Source organism: Rhinatrema bivittatum, chromosome 4 (genome assembly GCF_901001135.1).
Source record: "Rhinatrema bivittatum chromosome 4, aRhiBiv1.1, whole genome shotgun sequence".
In the NCBI taxonomy this organism is placed as follows: Eukaryota; Metazoa; Chordata; class Amphibia; order Gymnophiona; family Rhinatrematidae; genus Rhinatrema; species Rhinatrema bivittatum.
The window spans coordinates 379,723,859-379,746,497 of NC_042618.1; the positions used below are offsets into that span (position 1 = coordinate 379,723,859).

The 22,639-nt window shown below is 43.3% G+C and overlaps 1 protein-coding gene across 4 annotated transcripts in view; it reads left to right on the forward strand.

The window, feature by feature from the left end:
* Nucleotides 1–2,295: 2,295 nt before the first annotated feature.
* Nucleotides 2,296–22,639, forward strand: part of CCDC66 (coiled-coil domain containing 66) — a 237,977-nt gene continuing 217,633 nt past the window's right edge. For 2 of the 4 annotated variants that reach the window (XM_029600914.1, XM_029600915.1), the window contains exons 1-2: nucleotides 2,296–2,466; nucleotides 17,719–17,783. In XM_029600914.1, coding sequence (XP_029456774.1) covers nucleotides 2,456–2,466; nucleotides 17,719–17,783 — 76 coding nt within the window. In that variant the 5' untranslated portion in view covers nucleotides 2,296–2,455. The remainder of the gene's footprint in view (nucleotides 2,467–17,718; nucleotides 17,784–22,639) is intronic. The other 2 variants (XM_029600913.1, XM_029600912.1) reach the window with 2 other exon arrangements.

A 22,639-nucleotide genomic window follows, 5' to 3' on the forward strand; every position in this document is an offset into this window, starting at 1 on the left:
CCCTCCATAAGCCCCACGGAATCAGAGCACTGTGCAACTAAGGAAGGGAGCCCACGAATGCAGGGGAGGAAAAAGACAAAGAGAAATCTCAGCTTTACCCTTCTGGAAGTCCCCCTAGTTCTGGCCAGCTCAACAGAGGGAGGGTGCACTTGGCTATCACCTCTGGAGCTGCCCCCATTCTCAATCAGCAAGAACTCCACAGACCTGCTCAATTGAGGGAGGAGAGCTAAGGGAGGAGAGCTAGTCTATCTCCTCAGGAGCTCTGTGAATCTATCCTGTTCAGTCTATCAGGCCTGAGTCCAAAGTATGCATGTCCACCATCTGCTGGAGACCGAGAATACTGGCAGACTGGTGTCAGTATGGATGTATATGAGTGACATCTCCATCTCCTGTGTAGCATGCATAACCCACTGGTGAGGACTGGTCTGACTGGATGAAGAGGAATGGACCGTTACTATTTTTTTTTATTTATTTAGCACTTTTATATACCGATTTTCCAGTAACAGAATTACTAATCAAGTCGGTTTACATTTTAAACAGTAACCATGACAAGATGATGTCTTACAATAAACAGGTAGATTGAACTTGGATATAAATAAGTGGGGTTAACAACATAAAGTAAAAGTTATGGAGCCTAATGTAGGCTGGAGTTAAGAACAGATGTTAAGATTAAGGCTAGGTTTTTAATATTAGACTGCATAGAGATAAATGACAAGAGCGTTCTCTGGGGGTTACCAATGAAAGGGATCATAGGTTGGAATTCTAATAAAAAGCTGAAGTTAGGAGAATGCTTGGTTGAACAACCAGGTCTTGAGTCTTTTTTTAAATACAATAGGGCATTGCACTAGTCTGAGGTCTGATGGAAGAGAGTTCCAAAGTTTGGGACCGGCAGTGGAGAAAGCTCTTTTACTTAATGCTGTCTTCATCGGTGGGACCTGTAGATTGTTTCTGTATGCTTGTCTCACTGGTCTGGCGGAGGTGTGAGGTTGAAGAGGGATCTTGAGCTCGAGTGGGGCGATGTTATGTATTGCCTTGTGGATTGATGAGAGTGCTTTGAAAAGTATTCTGAATTTGATAGGAAGCCAGAACTACTACTGGAATTTATAATCTAGTCAAGGCAAACAGAAAGGACACACAATGAAAAACAAATAGGAAGCTATGAACCATTTGACATTTCCCACCTATCAACTGATTGGTGTTAGCACTGAGGCTGTCCTGGATTTCAGCACACAGCCTTCTGCATTCTCTTTCTGTCTTTCATGGTTTCTCTCATTCGGTCTCTCTTTTTAAAACAGCATTAAACTGTTCAAAATATAAACTTCAAGAATACTTACAAGCATGTACCAAACAAACAGTATTTTCCCCCCCTAAAATCTCCAAAATCCACAAACGTATGCTGAACAAAGTAGCCTTAATACCTTCTGACACTAGGTACAAAAAAGAAGAAAGAAGGTCGAGAACGCCCAGAAGTGAGGTGAGAAAGGGGGATTATAAAGAAGTCTTAGATCTATGGAAACATCTCAGATTTTTTATCTATGTACTTTGTAACCAAGATTATAGCAACTCACCAATTTATTTATTTATTTTTATTTTAGATTTACGACGAATCAGTTGACTACAGGCATGTCAAAATGAAAAGGCTGAATTGTTTATGTTTAAACGTTTGTGTCTTTACAGAAAATTATATAGCATTATCAAGATGCAAAGTTGTAGCCATGTTTCAACCCCTGTAAAAATAAAACCTTATTTTCTTCTGCAATAGTTCTTCTTTGACTGCTTTGTATTAGATTTCAATTCTGTACAAAATATACAATTTCCTCAATAGTGATTAGACTGAAGAAGAAATTTAAAATATCTCATTGTGCAATCAACATTGATCTAACTATTCAAACACTACCCAGGCCACAGAGGTTGGTTATGGGCTGCTGCATCATCCTCACGGTGCAGGTTTCCACTAACTGTAACTGCATAGGGTCAAAAACAGTTTGCTACCCTCATCAAAATTGTTTCAACTCCCCAACCTAGGCACTGCAAAATTACCTAAAGCATCAAGCTTGCAAAGGCAACACATAAATAGCATCATAAAGCCAGCGACGACTTCTATATTTAATTACATAGACACAGAATAGGAAAAATCCTAGACTGAACGTGATACATAACCGGATTGAGATAAATCCCATTTATTTTCCTTTAAGGGCAGTTGACGTAGGCTGCCGGAGGGAAGGGGGGGGGGCGGGGGGGGGAGTTAAACCCTGCATATCTCATAGTTTTGCACATGTTGATTGGTTGAACCTAGCGCTCCGTTCCACCTATCGCCTGGCATCTTATTTGGCGGTGACAGCAACCGCTGTATACAGTGGGGCTCCAGGAAGTGACAGTGGTAGTCGTTTGAGGTTTGTTGTCGTGACGGGTTCCGGCGCTTGCATTAGAGAAACTGTGAGCGGTGTGCAGTGCCATGAATCTAGGGTAAGGAGGGCTTTCCTTCGCATCGGAAAGCTTATCGCTTTCATTTACCGTTAACCTCTCCTTCCCATCGCCGTCAGCAATAAAACGTAACCTGTACCGTGTTGGGACTGTGACGACTAGTTTATGAGTTTCTTTATTTTCCCCTCACTCACTATAGAGTTAAAACTCTGAGAGGTTTGCTGGGTGATTGATTTGGCTGTATTGGTTTCTTGTCTCACCTTAAATTGTTTGTTTAAATATTTGTGTCTTTATACAACATTATATATAGCATTATCAAAGATGTAAAGTTGTAAAATGGTTTTCAAATTGCCATAAGAGGGTCATTTTTTAACACTGCAGGGTAACATGCAGAAATACGAGCATAAGCGACACCAAATTCCCAAGGGAATATATGTGTTTGTGCTCCTTTCTACTTATCACTTCCCACAGTAGGGTCATCAGCCGGTTGGTAGCCCTGCCTGGGTCCCTCCTGTCCACCAGTATAAGTAAAAAATAAAATAAAATTTGTTTTACATATTCGGAGGTAGTAGGGGAAAAACAGAGTGGGAGTGTGTGAAGGAGCATGACTGTGTGTGTGTGTGTTAGTGGTGCAAGGCAGTGAGTGTATGTTAGCGGGTGGGACTGAGCATGTGTGTGTGTCTATTTGAGCCAGTGGGTGTCACTGACCTGTGGTGTGTATATGTCACTGGGTGCGAGGGAACATGTGTGTATGTGTTAATGGGTGCAAGAGAGCGTGTGTGTGTATTAGTGGGTATGTTGAAGTATATGTGTGTCAGTGCACATGCGTCAGGGTGTGAGTAAGCATGTGTATGTGTCAGTAGGCGAGAGAGAGTGTGTGTGCGTGTTAGCATGTGTGTGAGAGAAGAGAGTTTCTGCACTCCCTCACCTCCACTAATCCAGAACAATCTCAGGGAGACTGGAAAGAATAGAAAGAGGGGGATTTTTAAAATTCTTATTGGGTTTAATTATTGAGTGTTATCTGATGTGTTTGCTATTTTACAATGTTTTATTGTCTGTTTTTTGGAAATTTGTAAATGTTTTATGAGTGTAATTGTTGGATGTTCAGCTGTTTTCTAATATTCTTTTTTTTAGTGTGGCTTTACTATTGCTGACATATTTCTTGATTTAATTTTGATTTATGAGGAATGGCGATATTTCTCTTTTTCCATTGTTGCACTGTATACTTGATCTGGTTTGTTAAGATTTCCAATTCAGTTTTTGTCTGCACATTTCAGTTTATACTTTATGGTCTTTTTATTTTATATTTGGTGAGGGTCAATCTGTGTTTTGCATGTGTGACAGGTGAGATATTCTGCTAGCATATAGTTTCTGTGTAAAGACCTATAGTAATTTAATTTGTTCTGGTTTCCAAATTGGTGTGTTAGGGCCTGGTGTAATATTTGAAGCATTGCCTTTTCATAACTAGGGTTGTCGCTGTTTGAATGCTGGCTGTTATTGCTGTTTTGGTATTGGAGTTTTACTATATTTTAATTGTAATTCAGTTTACTCAAGGCTTTTTAAGAGCAGAGCCCACACCCAACATCTCTTACAATAGGTTTAATCCAAGTGTCTATTTTTTATTTTGCTGGGTTTTCTGGTTGGCACCATAGTTGTGATGTAAATATAATATACATGCTGTAAGTGATACTTTTACTTAAGACTGTACTTTGGATGTCTTTTTTAATGTAAAAAGTTATAAATGCATACATTTTAATATTGTGGGAGGGAGGGGCTTAGGTATGATGCCTAATATCTTTGTACCAGCCCTGGCTGTTCTGGATCCATGTGGGAAAGCAGGATTTTGGAGCTGTACTGCTTTGGGTCCTGTGGCTGTCTCCAGTCTTGGCCAGGGCTTCATTTTTGTTTTTAAGCCCTGGAGGAACAGACATACATCCTGATCTTTTTGCCCCTTCCCTGGAGTAAGTAGGCACTGCAGTGCCTGGGGAAACCATAAAAGCAGCAGACTCTGTAGCACTCAGTCAGTGGGAATGCACTGGAATAGCAGCGGAGACACGGAGAGGTGAAGGCATGCTACAGTCTCAAAAAGGGATGGGGTGAGCCAAGAGGAAGAGCCTATGCAGTGTTGGGGAGGCTTCTATAGGCTGTTCTTTCCTTCTAAAAGGGATGGTTAATTGTGGAACCAGTGAGTCTCCTGGAGTGGGGAAGCCAAAAAGGGTGAGAATGAGAAAGAGAGAAGGCTGGGGAAGGGCTGGTGCTAAGCAAAAACATTTTACATAATGTTCTGAAAGTACTGGAGTGGGGCATTCACTGTAGGGTAGATTTTTAAAAAAAGCGAGTTCGCATACTTTTGTTTGCGCACCAGGCGCAAACAAAAGTACGCTGGATTTTATAAGATACGCGCGTAGCTTCTAAAATCCTGGATCGGCGCGCGCAAGGCTGCCGATTTTGGGCAGCCGGCGCGCGCCGAGCCGCACAGCCTGTCTCCGTTCCCTCCAAGGCCGCTCCGAAATCGGAGCAGCCTCGGAGGGAACTTTCTTTCGCCCTCCCCTCACCTTCCCCTCCCTTCCCCTACCTAACCCACCCCCCGGCCCTATCTAAACCCCCCCCCTACCTTTATCCACGGATTTACGCCTCCCGGAGGGAGACGTAAATGCCCGCTGGCGCGCCGAGACTCGACCCGGGCGCGACCACGCCCCAGAAACGCCGCGTCATCGGGTCCCGCCCCCTGACACACCCCCTTCCAAAAACCCCAGGACCTACGCGCGTCCTGGGGCTCTGCGCGCGCCGGTGGCCTATGGAAAATAGGTGCGCCGGCGCGCAAGGCCCTGCTCTCATAAATCCAGGCGGATTTACGCGAGCAGGGCTTTTAAAATCCGCCCGTGTGTGAGCATATGAGCAGCAGCATAATGATGGATTGTGTGTCGGAGAGAAGTGTGTGTGTGTCTTCGTCTTCCTAACACAAAAAGAAACCCATACACTTTTTTCTATGACGCACCCATACACTGAGAGTGTGTGTGTGTTTGGGTGGGTGGGTGTCTATCTTTGTGTCAGAGAGACATCCACACACACACTCTTAGACACAAAATGGGTGTCTGAAAGAGTGGGTGTGGGTGTTTTGTGTCTAAGAGACTGTGTGTCTGACACTGGCTGGCAGTGTGTTTGACACATTACTTGGCAACTGGTTGAAGAGCTGATTGGTTGGCCAGAAACTTTAATACCAGACCATGAATCCAAGATCTATATGAGAGATGTAACTAGACTTGGGGGGCAGATGGCAACTGATTGCATGGATGGCAGAGGGCCTGCAGCTCCGTTTGCTCACCCCTTATTTAGGAAAAATGAGAAATTTAAGTTGCAGATTGTTTTGGCTCAATCCTGTCAGGCTCCAGGTCACATGGTGTACCTCTAAAGGGTCAGTTTGCTGTGCTTTTGGGAACTGTTGAAACACATCCTGCAGGGAATCATGGGAGCACAAGGGAGTCATGTGAGCCGGTTTCGTAAAAAAAATGCCCCGGGCTGATATTTTGCTGCAGTCTGCCCCTGGTTCCGTATTAGGATTTACCACCTAGGAAGGAGATCTAGGCGTCATAGTGGATAATACATCGAAATTGTCGGCTCAGTGTGTTGTGGTAGTCAAAAAAGCAAACAGAGTGTTAGGAATTATTAGGAAGGGAACAGTGAATAAAATGGATGTCAGAATGTGCCTGTATCGCTCCATGGTGAGATCGCAACTTGAATACTATGTGCAGTTCTGGTCACTGCATCTCAAAAAAACATATAGTTGCACTGGAGAAAGTACAGAGAAGGGTGACCAAAATGATAAAGGGCATGGAACTGCTCCTCTATAAGGAAAGGCTGAAGAGGTTAGGGCTGCTCAGCTTGGAGAAGAGACAGCTGGGGGGGGGTGGTATTTGAAAGAGGTCTACAAAATCATGAAAGGACTTGAATGGGTAAATGTGTAAAGGTTATTTACTCTTTTTCATATAACACAAGGACTAGGGGACACTTCATGAAGTTAGCAAGTAGCACATTTAAAACAAATCAGAGAAAAGTATTTTTCACTCAACGCACAATTAAGCTCTGGAATTCATTGCCAGAGGTTGTAGATAAGGAAGTTAGAACAGCTGAGTTTAATAAAGGTTTGGATAAGTTCTGGAGAAGTCCATAAACTGCTATTACTCAATAGGGAATAGCCACTGCTTTTTGACAGCATTAATAGCTTGGGATCTATTTAATTTTTGGGTCATTGCTGTGTTCTTGTGACTTGGATTGGCCAGTGTTGGAAACAACAGAATACTGGGCTTGATGCACCCTTGGTGTGACCCAGTATGGCATATCTTATGTTCTCATGGGTCAATTTTCTCAAGAGTGGCATATGGTCCTATGTATCTGGGGCTGAGCTTAGCTCAAGGGAGCTTCAGACCTGATTGTCTAAATGGAATCTAACTTTGTCGCTAACCTGAAACTGGGGTTCACTTCTATGATGGAGGTCAGTGAATTTCTTCTGCTGGGTCATGGTTTTCTTCAAATTACGCACGTGTTCCCTGGTCTTCTGTAAATATTGGACTAGATCATCGACCGCAGGAATTTCCATAACTGGAGCGCAGAAGATAAACAAACAAGGTTTCGGCCATAAATTGTGAAGAATGGTGAGAATCCTGTAGATTTGCTAAAATGATTATTATGAGCAAATCAGCCTATGGATGCAATCTGGCCCAATCATTCTGATGAGCAGAGACGAAACATCTAAGTAATTGCTCAAGGTCTTGGTTGGTCCTCTCCATAAGGCCATTTGTCTGAGGATTGTATCTTGACCAAACAGATGCCCAGATCTTTACAAAATGCCTTCCAAAATCTGGCAATGAATTGGGGACCTCGGTTCGATACGATAACAGTCAGGATGCTGTTAGGATTTGTAAGTGTGTGGGCCCTTTGGCCGAGATGAAAGGTGGTACCGCCCAGGGGGAGTAGCCCCGCAGAGCCTCACCATCAGGAGGCGGAGTCTCAGCTGCAGGATGATATACAGCATAAGAACATAAGAAATTGCCATACTGGGTCAGACTAAGGGTTCATCAAGCCCGGCATCCTGTTTCCAACAGAGGCCAAACCAGGCCACAAGAACCTGGCAATTACCCAAACACTAAGAAGATCCCATGCTACTGATGCAATTAATAGCAGTTGTTATTCCCTAAGTAAATTTGATTAATAGCCATTAATGGACTTCTCCTTCAAGAACTTATCCAAACCTTTTTTGAACCCAGCTACACTAACAGCACTAACCACATCCTCTGGCAACAAATTCCAGAGCTTTATTGTGCGCTGAGTGAAAAAGAATTTTCTCTGATTAGTCTTAAATGAAGTTAGCTACTTGCTAACTTCATGGAATGCCCCCTAGTCCTTCTATTATTTGAAAGTGTAAATAACCGAGTCACATCTACTCATTCAGGACCTCTCATGATCTTAAAGACCTCTATCATATCCTCCCTCAGCCGTCTCTTCTCCAAGCTGAACAGCCCTAACCTCTTCTGAGCTGTTCCATCCCCTTTATCATTTTGGTTGCCCTTCTCTGTACAGTCTCTATCACAACTATATCTTTATTGAGATGCGGCGACCAGAATTGTACACAGTGTTCCAGGTGCGGTCTCACCATGGAGCGATATAGAGGCATTATGACATTTTCCGTTCTATTAACCATTCTCTTCCTAATAATTCCTAATACTCTGCTTTTTTGACTGCTGCAGCACACTGAGCCGACGATTTTAAAGTATTATCCACTATGATGCCTAGATCTTTTTCCTGGGTGGTAGTTCCTAATATGGAACCTAACATCGTGTAATTACAGCAAGGGTTATTTTTCCCTATATGCAACACCTTGCACTTGTCCACATTAAATTTCATCTGCCATTTGGATGCCCAATCTGCCAGTCTTGCAAGGTCCTCCTGTAATGTATCACAATCCACTTGTGATTTAACTACTCTGAATAATTTTGTATCATCCGCAAATTTGATAACCTCACTCATCATATTCCTTTCCAGATCTCATTGAAAAGCACCGGTCCAAGTACGGATCCCTGAGGCACTCCACTGTTTACCCTTTTCCACTGAGAAAATTGACCATTTAATCCTACGCTCTGTTTCCTGTCTTTTTTTTTTTTGTGTAAATATCTTTATTGGAACAGTCAGAGAATAAACAGTAATAACCACACAGGGAAACATCAGTTGAGACTGAGTACCACATAAGAAGTCCAAATAGGTAGCACAATCGTAAGCTCAGCACTATCGAACTCTCATAGTACATTTTTCACGTTATATCCAACTGTCAACCATTTTATTTTTAACACACTAAAGAACCTTGAAGAACCTTAACCCCTTATTTCCCCCCCTCCCTCCCTCCCTCCCTCCCACTCTGCACCAGCATCAAATATAAATATAAAAATATATAAGAATAGAAATGTAAAGGAAAATGAGTAAGGAAAAAGTCATAATTAATGAGCAGTGAAGAATAAGGTCATTGGTGGTACAAGGCTGCCATATCAGTTCGTTATAAGGCCAAATATGTAAAGCTCAAACCTAATATGAACAAGATGATGTTGGGCCTTATCAAGGTAGCACTCCAGAGTCCTCTGCTGGTAGAAGAACAATATATGACTGCCACAGAAAGCGGACTTTCGTATATTTTGCTTGAGAAACAGATTTCGCCATCAGCAGCTCCATATGCAGTAATTTATGAAATTTGGTCTTCCACACCTGATTGTAAACCGGCACTGGTTGTATCCATTGCGCCAAAATCGCAGCCCGAGCAATTAGGATGATCTTCTGGAAAATGCAGTTTTGGCTGCCTGTTAATAATGAATCTGTCATCCTGGAACATCCAAACAGCCAAATGATTGGGTCCAAGGGAAGAGGAACTCCCCACATAGAACAAACCAAGTTCTGTAAAGTTGTCCAGAAAATCTGCACCTTGGGACAGGTCCAAAAACAGTGATAGAAATCTGGGCGCTCAGTAGTACATCTAGTACATTGCCTATCTTTAGTAAGTCCCATACAATAAGCTTGACACTGAGAGTAAAAGGCTTGATGCAAAAACTTATATGCCTGATCACGAAGCGTAACATTAGCCACTGATCTAGGTATAGAGAGAAAACAATCCTGCAAATCACTTGGAAATATAGCTTGGGGTAAGCTCTTATTCCATTTCGCTACTACCCTGTCCAAATGTTGCATAGGAAGCAGCTTCGTCAGAGCTAGGTAATATTGGGAGGCTGACTGGCGTTTCCCATCTTCCCCCATTAGAAAATCCCGCACTTTGTATCCGTGCGCAAAGGCCGGATTAGCCTTCAATTCAGCCAACAGAAATTGTCGAAGCTGTAAATAGCCGTAAAAATCCGTTTTTGGAACAGCAAACGCATCCATTAACTCCTGGAAACTACAAATCTGATGTTGATCTGTCCCTTGAGTAAGTAATTGCAGCATACTATGCAATCCTTTTGAAATCCACGCCCGAAATATCGGTTGCGTCATGCCAGGTAAGAATAATTTATATCCTCTGATAGGTAGACAAGAGGACGAACTCTGAGACACTTGGAGCTGCTGACATAACCATCGCCACATCTGACGTAGAGGTCGGACCACTGCACTGCCACTGATTAATTTTGGGATTAAAGAATCTGGAAGGTGCAGAATAGCCCCTGGAGCATGAGGTGCCATCCAAGCTATGTAATGATCCATCGGAGAGTACAGAGTCGTATGACATACCCAATCTCGGAGGTGGCGCACCAAACATGCGTAGTTATAGCGTTCTATGTCCGGACAATTGAGACCCCCCTGACCTTTTGGCAACATTAGTATTTTTAGAGGTATACGGGCTTTCTTTCCATTCCAAAGGAAGTGTTGTAACCCCTTATTGATTTCTTTAACGTCCTGTTTCCGGAGCCAAACCGGAAGCATATGAAAAAGGTACAACCATTTCGAAATTTCCATCATTTTTACCAAGAGGAGTTTCCCTGAGAGAGACAAAGGCAAATCCCTCCAGTCCAAAAGGTGTTTAAGCATTTTCTGTTTCAGGGGAGTTACATTTAACCCATACAGTTTACTGGGAGAAGCAGGTATATAGATGCCCAAATACTTTAAGGAGGTAGTTACCCACTTCAATGGAAAAGTACCAGACCAGGTGGATTTTAAAGTCCCTCGTATATCCAAAGCTTCAGATTTTTCCACGTTAATTTTTAACCCAGCAAATTTCCCAAACATAGCTTGGAAGTCTAACACATGGGGAAGCGAGACAGCAGGATTGCATAGGAAAACTAACATGTCATCAGCGAAAGCTGCCACCTTAAACACCCCATGTTGGTAATGAAGCCCTTGAATAAAGGGGGATTCTGCCAGTTTCCTTAACAAAGGGTCTAAGGCCAAAATGTATAATATAGGGGATAATGGGCACCCCTGCCTCACCCCACGGGCAACGCAAAACGCTTCTGAGATGGTATCGTTCGCTACAATGTGAGATAGAGGCCGCTGATATAAAATTGCAATCGCCCGAATCAGCTGGACAGGAAACCCAAAACGCCCAAGGACTGAAAACATATAGTCCCATGAGACCCTGTCAAAGGCCTTTTCTGAGTCAAACCCCACTGCCAGGGAGTCAATGTTATAATAGTGCGACATTTCTATAGCAGAGAGCAGCCTGATGACATGACCTCCCGCACTTCTGCCTCTCACAAAACCCGCTTGATAGGTGGAGATGATGGATGGCAAGACAGAATTAATTCTCACAGCCAAAATCCTGGCATACAATTTCAAGTCGCAATTTAAGAGAGAGATAGGGCGGTAGGAGGATGCTAAAGTATCGTCTTTCCCAGGTTTAGGTAGGACAGTAATGTACGCCGTGTTGAAATACGGGGGAAAACTATTCAATTCGCGTGCCTGATTGTAGAAAGCCGCTAGTGGGTCCACCAGGGAGGAGCTAAGAATTTTGTAATATTCTATTGTGAACCCATCAGGACCCGGGGATTTATGGTTCTTCCCTGTCTGAATAACCCCTCGGACCTCTCCGGCAGTAATGGGCCTGCTAAGAAAATCCCATTTGTCCTCCGGTACCTGAGGTATCTGGAGACCCTGGAAAAACGCCTCTTCCTCAGTCTTGCCCCCCTTCCTGTCCTCCGTGTATAAATTTTCATAAAACTTACACAAGACAGTACAAATATCCATACTGGACGTGACAGAATGGCCCAAATGATTCTTGAGACTCCCTATAAAAGTTTTCCTCCGTTTTATAGCCACCATCCGAGCCAGTAGTTTACCAGATTTATTCCCATAGTGAAAGAAAAATTGGTCAGTGGCCTTTAACGCTTTCTGTGCTCGGAGATGAAGATGTGAGTTTAGGGCAAGCAAACAAGCCTTATAGGCCTCTTTATGGGACTGTGAAGGGGAATGCGCTAATAAGCGCCGTGCAGCCTGGAGTTGCGAATCCAATTGCAAAATACGGGCATTTAACTTTTTCCGTTGCGCAATAGAATAGGCTATCACTTCCCCCCGGAGGACCGCCTTACTTGTTTCCCAAAACAACGCAGGGTTACTCTGATGTTGCTCATTTGCCTGTGCAAACTCCTCCCACTTTTTGTGCAAGTAAGTGTGAAACTCCTTATCTGTATGCAAAGACCCAGGGAAACGCCATGGCTTTCGTCCCCCCTGAATAGTAGAGAGCCAGAGGTCAACCCACACTGGGGCATGATCTGCTATCACAATAGATTCAATATGTGCTTTGTCCACCCTATCAAATACAGCTCTAGGGATCAGTATGTAATCTATTCTGGACAGTGTAGCGTGCGCCCTGGAGACGTGAGTGTACTCTCTTTCCCCCGGATGGAGTAAACGCCACACATCTAAGAGGCCTAAGCGCAGGGAAAACTGACGAACCCCTGAGTCCGCTGTTTGTGTAAAACTCTTAGGGAGATTGGATTTGTCCAGTTCAGCCTGATATACACTGTTAAAGTCTCCAGTAAGAAAAATATCCCCCTGTGCGTTGGTTAATAACAGGTTGACCACCTTGGTAACAAATAGGGGATCTGGTACGTTCGGGGCATACAGAGTACCAATGGTTACCATTTTACCTGCTAAGGTGCCTGTAACAATAATGAACCGACCATCGGGGTCTTTCAATTCCTTGATCAAGGTAAAGGGCACATTTTTATTTATTAGTAATGCCACACCACCCTTCTTCCCTTTCGCTTCAGAGAAATAGCAGGCAGCGGCCCACTCCCTACAGAGCTTTTTACTTTCTGCCCCATTTAGGTGTGTTTCCTGAAGACATGCTATCCCCACCTTCAACCGCTTCAAATGCTGGAAAACTTTCTTTCTCTTAATAGGAGTACCCAAGCCATCTACGTTCCAGGAAATTATCCTGCATTTACTACCCATCCTTACCAGCATGAGCCATAAACCAGAACATCATGCGAATACGCAGAAGGGCAAGCTCCCAGCCTAGCTCACCCCTCCAAACCTGTCTGATAACTCGCCTAAATAGGCAGGCCCGTACACCAACAAAACAGAGAGAAAAAGGAAAATAATTCTTCACACACATACACATAGCAAATGATACCAGTGCCCTACCCCCCTCCCCCTCCCCCATATCCCCAACAGCAAAATTCCCACCCAGACACATAGGTCAGGGTAATGGAGTCAAACGTGAGTGCTCGGCGTCCCAGGACTCCTCCTCCCCCTCCATAAGATAGATATACCGCTATATAAACTTGTTGCTCAGGAAGCAGTGTTTAAAGAAGCAAGAAATTTCGTTGCATCCTCGACAGTAGCACATGTATGCCATTTCCCTTCGTAGTTTATACGCAGCCTGGCTGGGAACTGCATTGAAAAGCGGAGATTTTTCTCGATGAGCTTACTACACACTGGAGCAAACGCTCTACGTAGTGCAGCCACTTTTGCTGAATAATCCGGTGCTAAACGAACATCTGCGTCTTGGAATTGTAGCGTGCGGCACTTCCTCGCAGCCTGCATTATCAAATGCTTGTGGTGAAAGTTAAAGATTTTCATAATAACCACTCTGGGTCTTGATGAATCTGAGCTCCTTACTCCCACGCGGTGTGCCCGCTCGATATCCAGCACCCCTGCCAACTCAGGTAAGCCTAGAGCTTCTGGCAGCCATTTTAGCAGGGAGGTCCGAAGGGAAGTGTCTTCTACCGTTTCAGGTATACCCAGGCATCTAATATTAGATCTACGAGCTCGGTTCTCGAGATCATCCGTTTTTGCAATTTGTTCCTGGAGCAATTGATCGAGGGTACTCACTTTCCCTTGCAATGCTGTAAGGTCATCCTCCAACACGGACGTCCGCTCCTCCACGTGGTTGAGCCGCGGAGTAAAATCGGTGAGAACTTCTCTGAGGGCCCCTATTTGATCCGATATGCCCGTGAGTTTGCAGTCCAAGGCCGCTAAAACCGCGTCTTTAATTTCGGTGACAGTGAGTGATGGCGTTGCAGGAATCGGTGGGTGCCCGTCCGTTACCTTTTCCACTGCTGCCGGCGCCATCTTAGGATCCGGCCCCTTACTTTTGTCCTTCTCGCGTTTCGCCAACTTGGGAGGCATGGGCGATGGCGATTTGGACATGAAGGAGGTAATCGACATAAGCGGAGGGTGTCCGAGCAATGTGGCGGTTTAAAGACTTCTTTGACCGGCAGAAGGAGGAGAAGAGGAGCCTGGGCAGCCGGAGCGAGCTCAGAAGCGTCCGATCCCGCTCACCACATCACGTGACCTCCCTGTTTCCTGTCTTTTATTTTTATTTTTTTTTAATTTACTCTTTATTAAGTTATTAAATCAAACATTTACAAAGATTACTTTGTTTCAGAAACATGTTGCATTAACACAAGAATGAAAAATATCAGCAAATAAAATTTTTTCAAATAAAGAACCTTGATTAATACACCCGTTAGACCACTATACTAAATGGGGGGGGGGGGTGTACTGCACAATGTAGGGAGATTGAGGAAAATAAATTTTATAGAATGAAAATAATGGACATCAAGCTTCAGGTATTTCTACTAGACTATTTGAATCACCACCTATCTGTTGTTCCAGCTTCTTGGCATCCACAAAGGCCTTCAGATGCTTCACTTGAAAAAATATATAACTCTCCCTTCTATACTTAAGGACACATTTACATGGGAACCTAAGTATGAAGGAGGCCCCAAGATCTAAAACCTCCTGTCTTAAGGCTAGAAAGCTTTTTCTTTTTTGCTGAGTCTCTTTTGTCAAATCTGGAAATATACGCAGACAGACTCCCATAAAAGGTACATTAAGCTTTTTAAAATATGCCCTCATAAGTACACCCATATCGTTTTCATTAAAGAAAGAAATCAATAAAGTTGATTTTTCAATAATTTCATAAGTGGATGATTCCAGAAACTCAGTCAGGTTTTCAAACATATTCTGAGTTGGTGGTACAGGCTGATTCTTTCGTATAGGGAGAAAATAGACCTTTTCGAGGGGTGGAGTCTTATCCGCGGAAATCTCCAAAACATCACGTATATACCGATTCACGGTTATCCTAGGCAACTCTCCTTCAACCCTGGGAAAATTGATAATTCTCAAATTCAAATGTCTCAGTGTGTTCTCAGTTTTCTCCATTTTTCTTTTAATCATCCCACAGTCCTACCCGGCGCGCACACATGTACGCCTGATTTTATAACATGCGCGCGCACTGAGCCTGCGCCGAGCCACGCTGCCTTCCCCCGTTCGATTTCAGAGCGGCCTGGGAGGGAAGTGGCCTCGGAGGGAACTTCCCTTCCCCTACCTCCCCCGCCCTTTCCCCCTTACCTTTTTCTTTTTTTTACTTTTGTTTGAAAGCTTACTTCAGCCCTGGGGCTGAAGTAATTTGTGCGTGCCAGCCGACTGCCGCTGTGCTGGGAGGCTCTGATCCCAGACCTCCCCGCCCCTTTAGTAAAGCCCCGAGACTTAGACACATCCTGGGGCTTTTTGCGCATCGCTGGGCCTTTATAAAATAGGCCTGGCGCGCGTAAACCCCCCCCCCCCCCCCCCCCCCACACACACACACGCTCGTAAATCCTCTGGATTTACGCACGAAGGACTTTTAAAATCAGCCCATGTATGTTTTAAATCAAAAATATAGCATGGAGTAAGTCTGTTCTATGAGACTAACAAAATATCAGACTCAATATTTTCACATTATAAAACTGCCAATAACATGCATATTGAAGTATCATAGATTGTGTGGAGAAAAAGACTTTACATGCTACCATTATGATCACCAGTCTTATCTCCAATTTCTTAGTTTTTTATAGTGAAGCTTTTTAGTGAAGAATTAAAACTCCAATAATTTCTGTTGTGAAAAATACTTCAGTGAAGCCTTAAAAACCTGTCTTAAAATGGCTATTAGAAATTTGATGCATTTCACAAAACTTATCTTCAATATGTCTATGAGCAATTCAGTTCATTTTTCTATTTGAAAAAGTCGGTGCGAATCACATTTTGCACGTCTGGGCTGCGTCAGGGTATCTTCTTATGAAAAATGAAGCAAATTTAATTTAATCACAAATTTTGGAAACAATCTTGTACCAAGTCTCCACTCACCTACAACTTTCAAACCACATAGCGAATTTTTCCAGCGACAAAAACGTTTGCTTCTTTGATTCCTTGACATTTATGTGAATCCTTTTTTTATAAAAGCAATTAATGCTAATGAAAATAAATATTTGCACAATTAAATTATTCAGTATCTGGAAAGCGTATTTTGCACAAGATGAAAATATAAAAATTGAAATCAATTTCTAGATGCTGTCCATTTAAATCAATAATGTAAAAAAAAAAAAAAAGTCTCCTTATAGCCGAGATATCTAAATTCAAAAATATGAAGGAGAGCCATGTTTTACAAAAAATGCCATTCAATTTTTGAGTTCTCTCTGTTGGGTTCAATGGTGATCAATTTTTCATTAAATTTTTCTTCTGCATATGCTACATCTCAGCTTATATATACAGTTAAATGTCCATATGAAAAATTATATGTTGGCAAAACAATGCATCAAATTAGAACTTGCATCTTGGAACACAGAAGTTGCTTGAAAAACAAAAGGTTAGATGCTTAATTAGTGACTCATTGTTTGGCGCATAATCACTAGTTTGAACAGCTTCTTTTTCTTATGTGATTGATAAGGTCGAGAAACATGCAAGAGGAGGGGAGGGGACTTAAACCAAGAACTAAGCAGACGGGAACAGCATTGGATTTATAAATTGAATGTCATTGAACTCAATGGACTGAACTCAGAAATTGAATGACACTTTTTTTTTAAAACATGGTTTCTTAATATTTTTGAATTTAGATATCTCAGCTATAAGGAGATATTTTTTTATATTATTGATTTAAATGGACAGTATCTAGAAATTGAATTATTTCAATATCTGTATTTTCATCTTATACAAAATATGGTTACCAGATATGCACTATATCAAATAATGTAATTGTGCAAACTTTTATTTTTATTATTAGCATTAATTGCTTTTATAAAAAAGGATTCACATAAAAGTCAATAAGCGCAGATAGAGAGAGGTCCATTTAAAATTGCCAGGCCAAGCCATTATTACATACATGTATAAGTATACGCAGAGCTCCAAGACACTATCTTTGAGGAATCAGAGGAGCAAATATTTATGTTGCTGGAAAAATTTGCTATGTGGTTTGAAAGTTGTGGGTGAGCCGAGACTTGGGAAAAGATTGTTTCCAAAATTTATGATTAAATTAACATTGCTTCGTTTTTCATTTTTTGTAAGAAGATACCCTGACGCAGCCCAGTCAGGCAAAATGTGATTCATGCTGGGTTTTTCGAATAGAAAAATAAACTGAATCGCTCATAGACACATTCAAGATAAGTTTGTGAAATTCATCAAATTTCTTATGGACATATTTAAGACATTTTTTAAAGCTTCACTGAGGTATTTTTCACAATAGAAATTATTGGAGTTTTAATGCTTGACTAAAAAGCTTCACTATAAAAAAAACAAAAAAAAACCTAAAAAAATTTGGTGATAACAAGACTGATTATAATGGTAGCACGTAAAGTATTCAAGTGACACTGTACAAGATGAAGTCTTTTTTTTTTTTTCTCCACACTTAAAACATTTTACACTTCATTATACATGTTGTTGGCAGTTCTATAATGTGGTTAGTTTATTCTAAATCAAAGCAAATTGTTTAATACTAAAATTTAGTATTTCTTTTGCGTTTTTAATCTGCATTAAATAATTTTGGTTGACTTTCTTTTTCTTTTGTAGGGATGGTTTGAAGCTTGAAACTCAAATATTGGATGGAAAGCCTAAGCTAATTCTAGCTTCATGTGGTATGGTTTACTTTATGAAGAGAAAATCTCAGTGTTGTATTTTATACTCTCAGAAGCTCTCTAACAAATGTTAAGACTTTATCAAGTTTTTTAAATTTTATTTATGAATTTTAATTAATAACAAAGCTAATAACATACTTTGTACAGGAGACATGTAGAGGACATAAAAATAAATGTAAACTTCACAGAAAAAAAATAGCTTCAATAACTGTTCTCACAATAGGCCAACAAAGAAACTGAAAATGAGGGGGCAGAGGGAAATATGGGAGAGAAGAAAGAAAATAAACTTACTATAAGAATTGCTTTTAAAATAAAAAAAAATAATCAGAACATCTAAGACATTGTGGTTACAGGAGAAGATGTTACCATTCTCCTAGCATTCAAGAAGGACTTAAGCTGCTCAGGGGAAAAGAAAACCAAAAAGTCAGACCGCTATTTCACAATGCATTTACATGGATAACATACTTTAGATCCGGTTACCACATTTACTTTATCTTTCCTCAAAGCTAAGAAACACTTCTTTCTTTCCTGAGTAGCCCTGGAAATATCAAGAAAAATTCTAATTTTCTAACCATAAAAAAGAAAATTCTCTCTGTCTCCCCACCGTTTCGGTCATATCACACAGCTTAATGCCAGGAAAAAAGGTGTAGTTATTTCTGATGTTAAAACCATGCGATAGCATGCGTTATGTTACCGCACAATGCAATATTGCCCTTATTTTCAAAAATCCCGCCCAAACTCCTCCCTAATCCTGCCCCTTTCCATAATTTTCATTCGCGCCATGCGCTAGTGCTATTATCCCAGGACAAGCAGGATGCTAGTCCTCGCATATGGGTGACATCATTGATGGAGCCCTATTGCGGGAAAACTTTCTGTCAAAGTTTCTAGAAACTTTTGACTGGCCTTGAAAGGCCACTGAGCATGCCCAGCATGCCATGATATTCTCTGCCACAGGGGTCTCTCTTCAGGCTTCGTTTTTCCGCACTGCTGTAAGCATCGCGGATTAGGAGCCTTTGTGAGTTCTCTCACAAATTTGTGTGACTAAAAAGTCATATTTTTTCTCAGAATATTCTCCCATACGGGATCTCTCTCGGTTTTCCACCGGCTGGTGAGTAAAATCTGTGTCTAGTTTACTCTCTGAGTAAAACAGATTTTTTCTCTCAACTTTTCACTTTTGTCATCGATGGCTGTCGATATAAAATGGCTACGGGATTTAAAAAATGTCCCGTTTGTAACCATACAATGTCAATTACGGACCCACACCTCGAGTGTGTGATGTGTTTGGGGGAGAAACATGACGTCAATTCCTGTCCTAAGTGTGCAGAGATGACGGTGAAAGGGAGAAAGGCCCGGCAGGAGAAGATGGAGGCTCCGGATCGTCTTCCGGGAGCGTCGGCAGGGGGTTCTGCGGCTTCTGGGGGGTAATCGCAGAGCGAGAGGGGCGGGGGGAGGGCGGGATGGGCGGGAATGATAGAGAATGTACAGTAAAATCGTTAAAAACTGAAAAGGAAAAAATCAGAAAAACCTGTCAAAAAAGGTAAAGGGATGCCTCCGGGTCTTCTTGCAGGCAGGGGCAGGCAGCCGGTTCCCAAAAGTGGATGCCATGGTCTGCGCCATTTCTAAGCGCACAACCATCCCGGTCGAAGGAGGAGCAGCACTCAAGGATGACCAGGACAGACGTCAGGAAGCCATCCCCAAACTGTCCTTTGATGTAGCAGCAATGACTCTGCAAATTGCGTCCTGCAGCGCCGTCGTAACACGTGCCTGCTTGCTTCTCTCCAGAGACGCAAACATGTCCGCTGAAACATTAGAACCGGCGATATCTTTCCTCACGGATGCGACCTCAGACCTACTGCGCACCTCAGCCAGGGGCGTCCCCTCCATAGTTACAGCCAGAAGACAACTATGGCTCCGAAATTGGTCGGCCGACGCGACCTCCAAAACGAACCTCACGAGATTGCCTTTTAAAGGATCCCTCTTGTTCGGAAGCGAATTGGAGAAGTTAGCCAACAAATGGGGTGAATCTCCAGTACTTCGCCTACCAAGGGCAGAGGAGCACAGTGCTTTAGACCGTACAAGAACACATACTACCAAGCACCTCGCGCCACAGGCAGGTCCCAGTCCTTTCGGAACAGAAACAAGAGGGGAGCAGGCTCAGGTACAGGCTCCGGCTGTACCCCACAATGAGAATCAGCAGACCCATCCGCAGGAAGAAGTCATAGGGGGTAGACTTACCCTCTTCTACCAAAGATGGGTCGAGATAACGTCAGACAAGTGGGTCCTAACCATCATTCGAGAGGATACTATTTGGACTTCCACAGCATCCCTCCAGACAAATTTGTGAGATCACCATGCCAAGCCCTTTCCAAGAGGATGGCAGTGGAAACCACACTGACAAAACTACTCCAGCCTAAAGGCGATAAACTCTATGCCCACGCACCAATAAAATACTGGTCACTATTCCATCTATTTTATCGTTCCCAAGAAGGAGGGAACGCTCTGGCCCATCCTGGACCTCAAGACCGTCAAATGTTACCTGAGAGTACCACACTTCCACATGGAAACCCTACGCTCAGTTGTAAGGGCAGTATAGCTGGGAGAATTCCTGACTTCCCTGGATCTATCCGAAGTCTATCTCCACATCCCGGTCCATCACGACCATCAGCGCTTCCTACGCTTTGCGATACTGGACCATCATTACCAGTTCCAGGCGCTACCCTTCAGACTAACTACTGCCCCTCGGACTTTTACCAAGATCATGGTGGTAGTGGCGGCAACACTGAGGAAAGAAGGAATCCTCGTACATCCTTACCTGGACAATTCGCTGATCAGGGAAAAATCTCCAGAGGAAAGTCACCAGGCAACCACCAGAGTCAAGAATCTACTGCAGAATCTCGGGTGGGTCGTCAACACAGCCAAGAGCTGCCTACAGCCTTCCCAGTCGCTAGAGTACCTGGGAGTCCGCTTCGACACCAAGCAAGACAAGGTTATCCTTCCCCTTCCAAGGAGAAGGAAACTGATGGGCCAACTGCGAAAACTGTTGAACTATGCTCACCCCAAGGTATGGGACTACCTCCAAGTCCTCTGTCTCATGACATCAATCCTGGAAGTCGTTCCATGGGCAAGGGCCCACATGCGCCCACTACAACGTTCCCTACTGTCACGATGGGACCCGACGTCCCAGAACTACTCCATGCACCTCCAGCTACCAACAGAGGTTTGGACACAGCTCCAATGGTAGCTACAGGAGGACCACCTGAGCAAGGGAATAAGACTATCCCCACCGAACTAGATCTTGCTCACCACGGATGCGAGCCTGTGAGGGTGGGGAGTCCACTGTCAGGAACTGACGGCCCAGGGACAGTGGGACAAAGAAGAGACGGGATGGAATATAAACCGGCTGGAAGCCCGAGCAGTCCGACTAGCCTGTCTACGATTCAGCCACAGACTCCGGGGCGAGTCTGTCAGAGTCATGTTGGACAACGCCACAACAGTTGCCTACATCAACCGCCAGGGAGGAACCAGGAGCCAACAGGTGTCCCTGGAGATAGACCCCCTCATGGCGTGGTCGGAAACAAACCTGCAAGGGATCTCAGCCTCCCACATCGCGGGAAAGGACAGCGTCTCTGCAGACTACCTCAGCAGAGAGAGCCTAGATCCAGGGGAATGGACGCTGTTGACCACAGCCTTCCAGTTGATAGTAAACCGCTGGGGAACCCCAGCTATGAATCTACTGACAAACCCGGTCCAACGCCCAGGCTCCCAAGTTTTTCAGCCGCAGACGAGAACCGCAATCCCGGGGAATCGACGCCCTCGACCAGACCTGGCCACAGGAAGACCTGCTGTATGCCTTTCCCTCATGGCCACTACTGGGCAGGATCATCCGCAAGATAGAACACCACAGGGAACTAGAACTTCTATTGGCCCCGGACTGGCCAAGAAGGCCATGGTACGCAGACATGCGAAGACTTCTGTTGGGGGAACCCTTTGTGCCTTCCTCCACACAGGGACCTACTCTGGCAAGGACCGATCCTCCACGAAAACCCGAATCCATTCTCTCTTACGGTCTGGCCATTGAGAGGGCTCGCCTGAAGAAGAGCTTTTCGAGGAGAATACTGAAGAGCTAAGCATGCTGCACGGGTATATGTAGGCTGATGTCAGCTTTGAAATCTGACTCAGTCTCCCATCTGCTATCAGAAGTACACTATACCCATTGATCCCGAGTCAGTCTGTCTACACTAAGGAAAACGAAATTATCAGGTAAGTAATTTCTCCATTCTTCTAGGTTGAAGTAAAAAATCAGAATGATATGGCTATATAATACCCTTTTTCCTGCTGGACATTTTATTAAAATTTCTTTTATGCTGACATTGTGATAATGAGTGTCCCACGTTTGGTTGGCGTTTGTGGTTTTGCATGGATTTCTTCTCGCACATCTCTGTTTATGCTTCAGTATTCTGTCGGAGAGCATTGTATTTAGTTATTCTGGGACTTCTGTCAACTCTGAGACAACTGTAAGGGAAGTGACCTATTGAATACCAGGAAACTCCTATAAAGTAGTGAGAAGATGTTAGCCGTCATAAGCTCGCTTCCAGGATCTTCACTTGAGGCACCGTAATTATTAGAATTTATAAAAAGGTAGCCATGCCACCTTGCTACATAGTCATTTGTATGAGGAAGAGCTCAGTTTTCTTTGTGTATGGTATTCATACTATGATACAATTGTGGACTATTTTAATGTGGAGAATTTGGTATAGTCCAACAATTGAAGATTTCTACTTTTGATATATGCAAGATTCATGGTATTTCCTATATTTTGAGATCTTGGAGAAGAAATATGTTTTGTGCCTTATTTC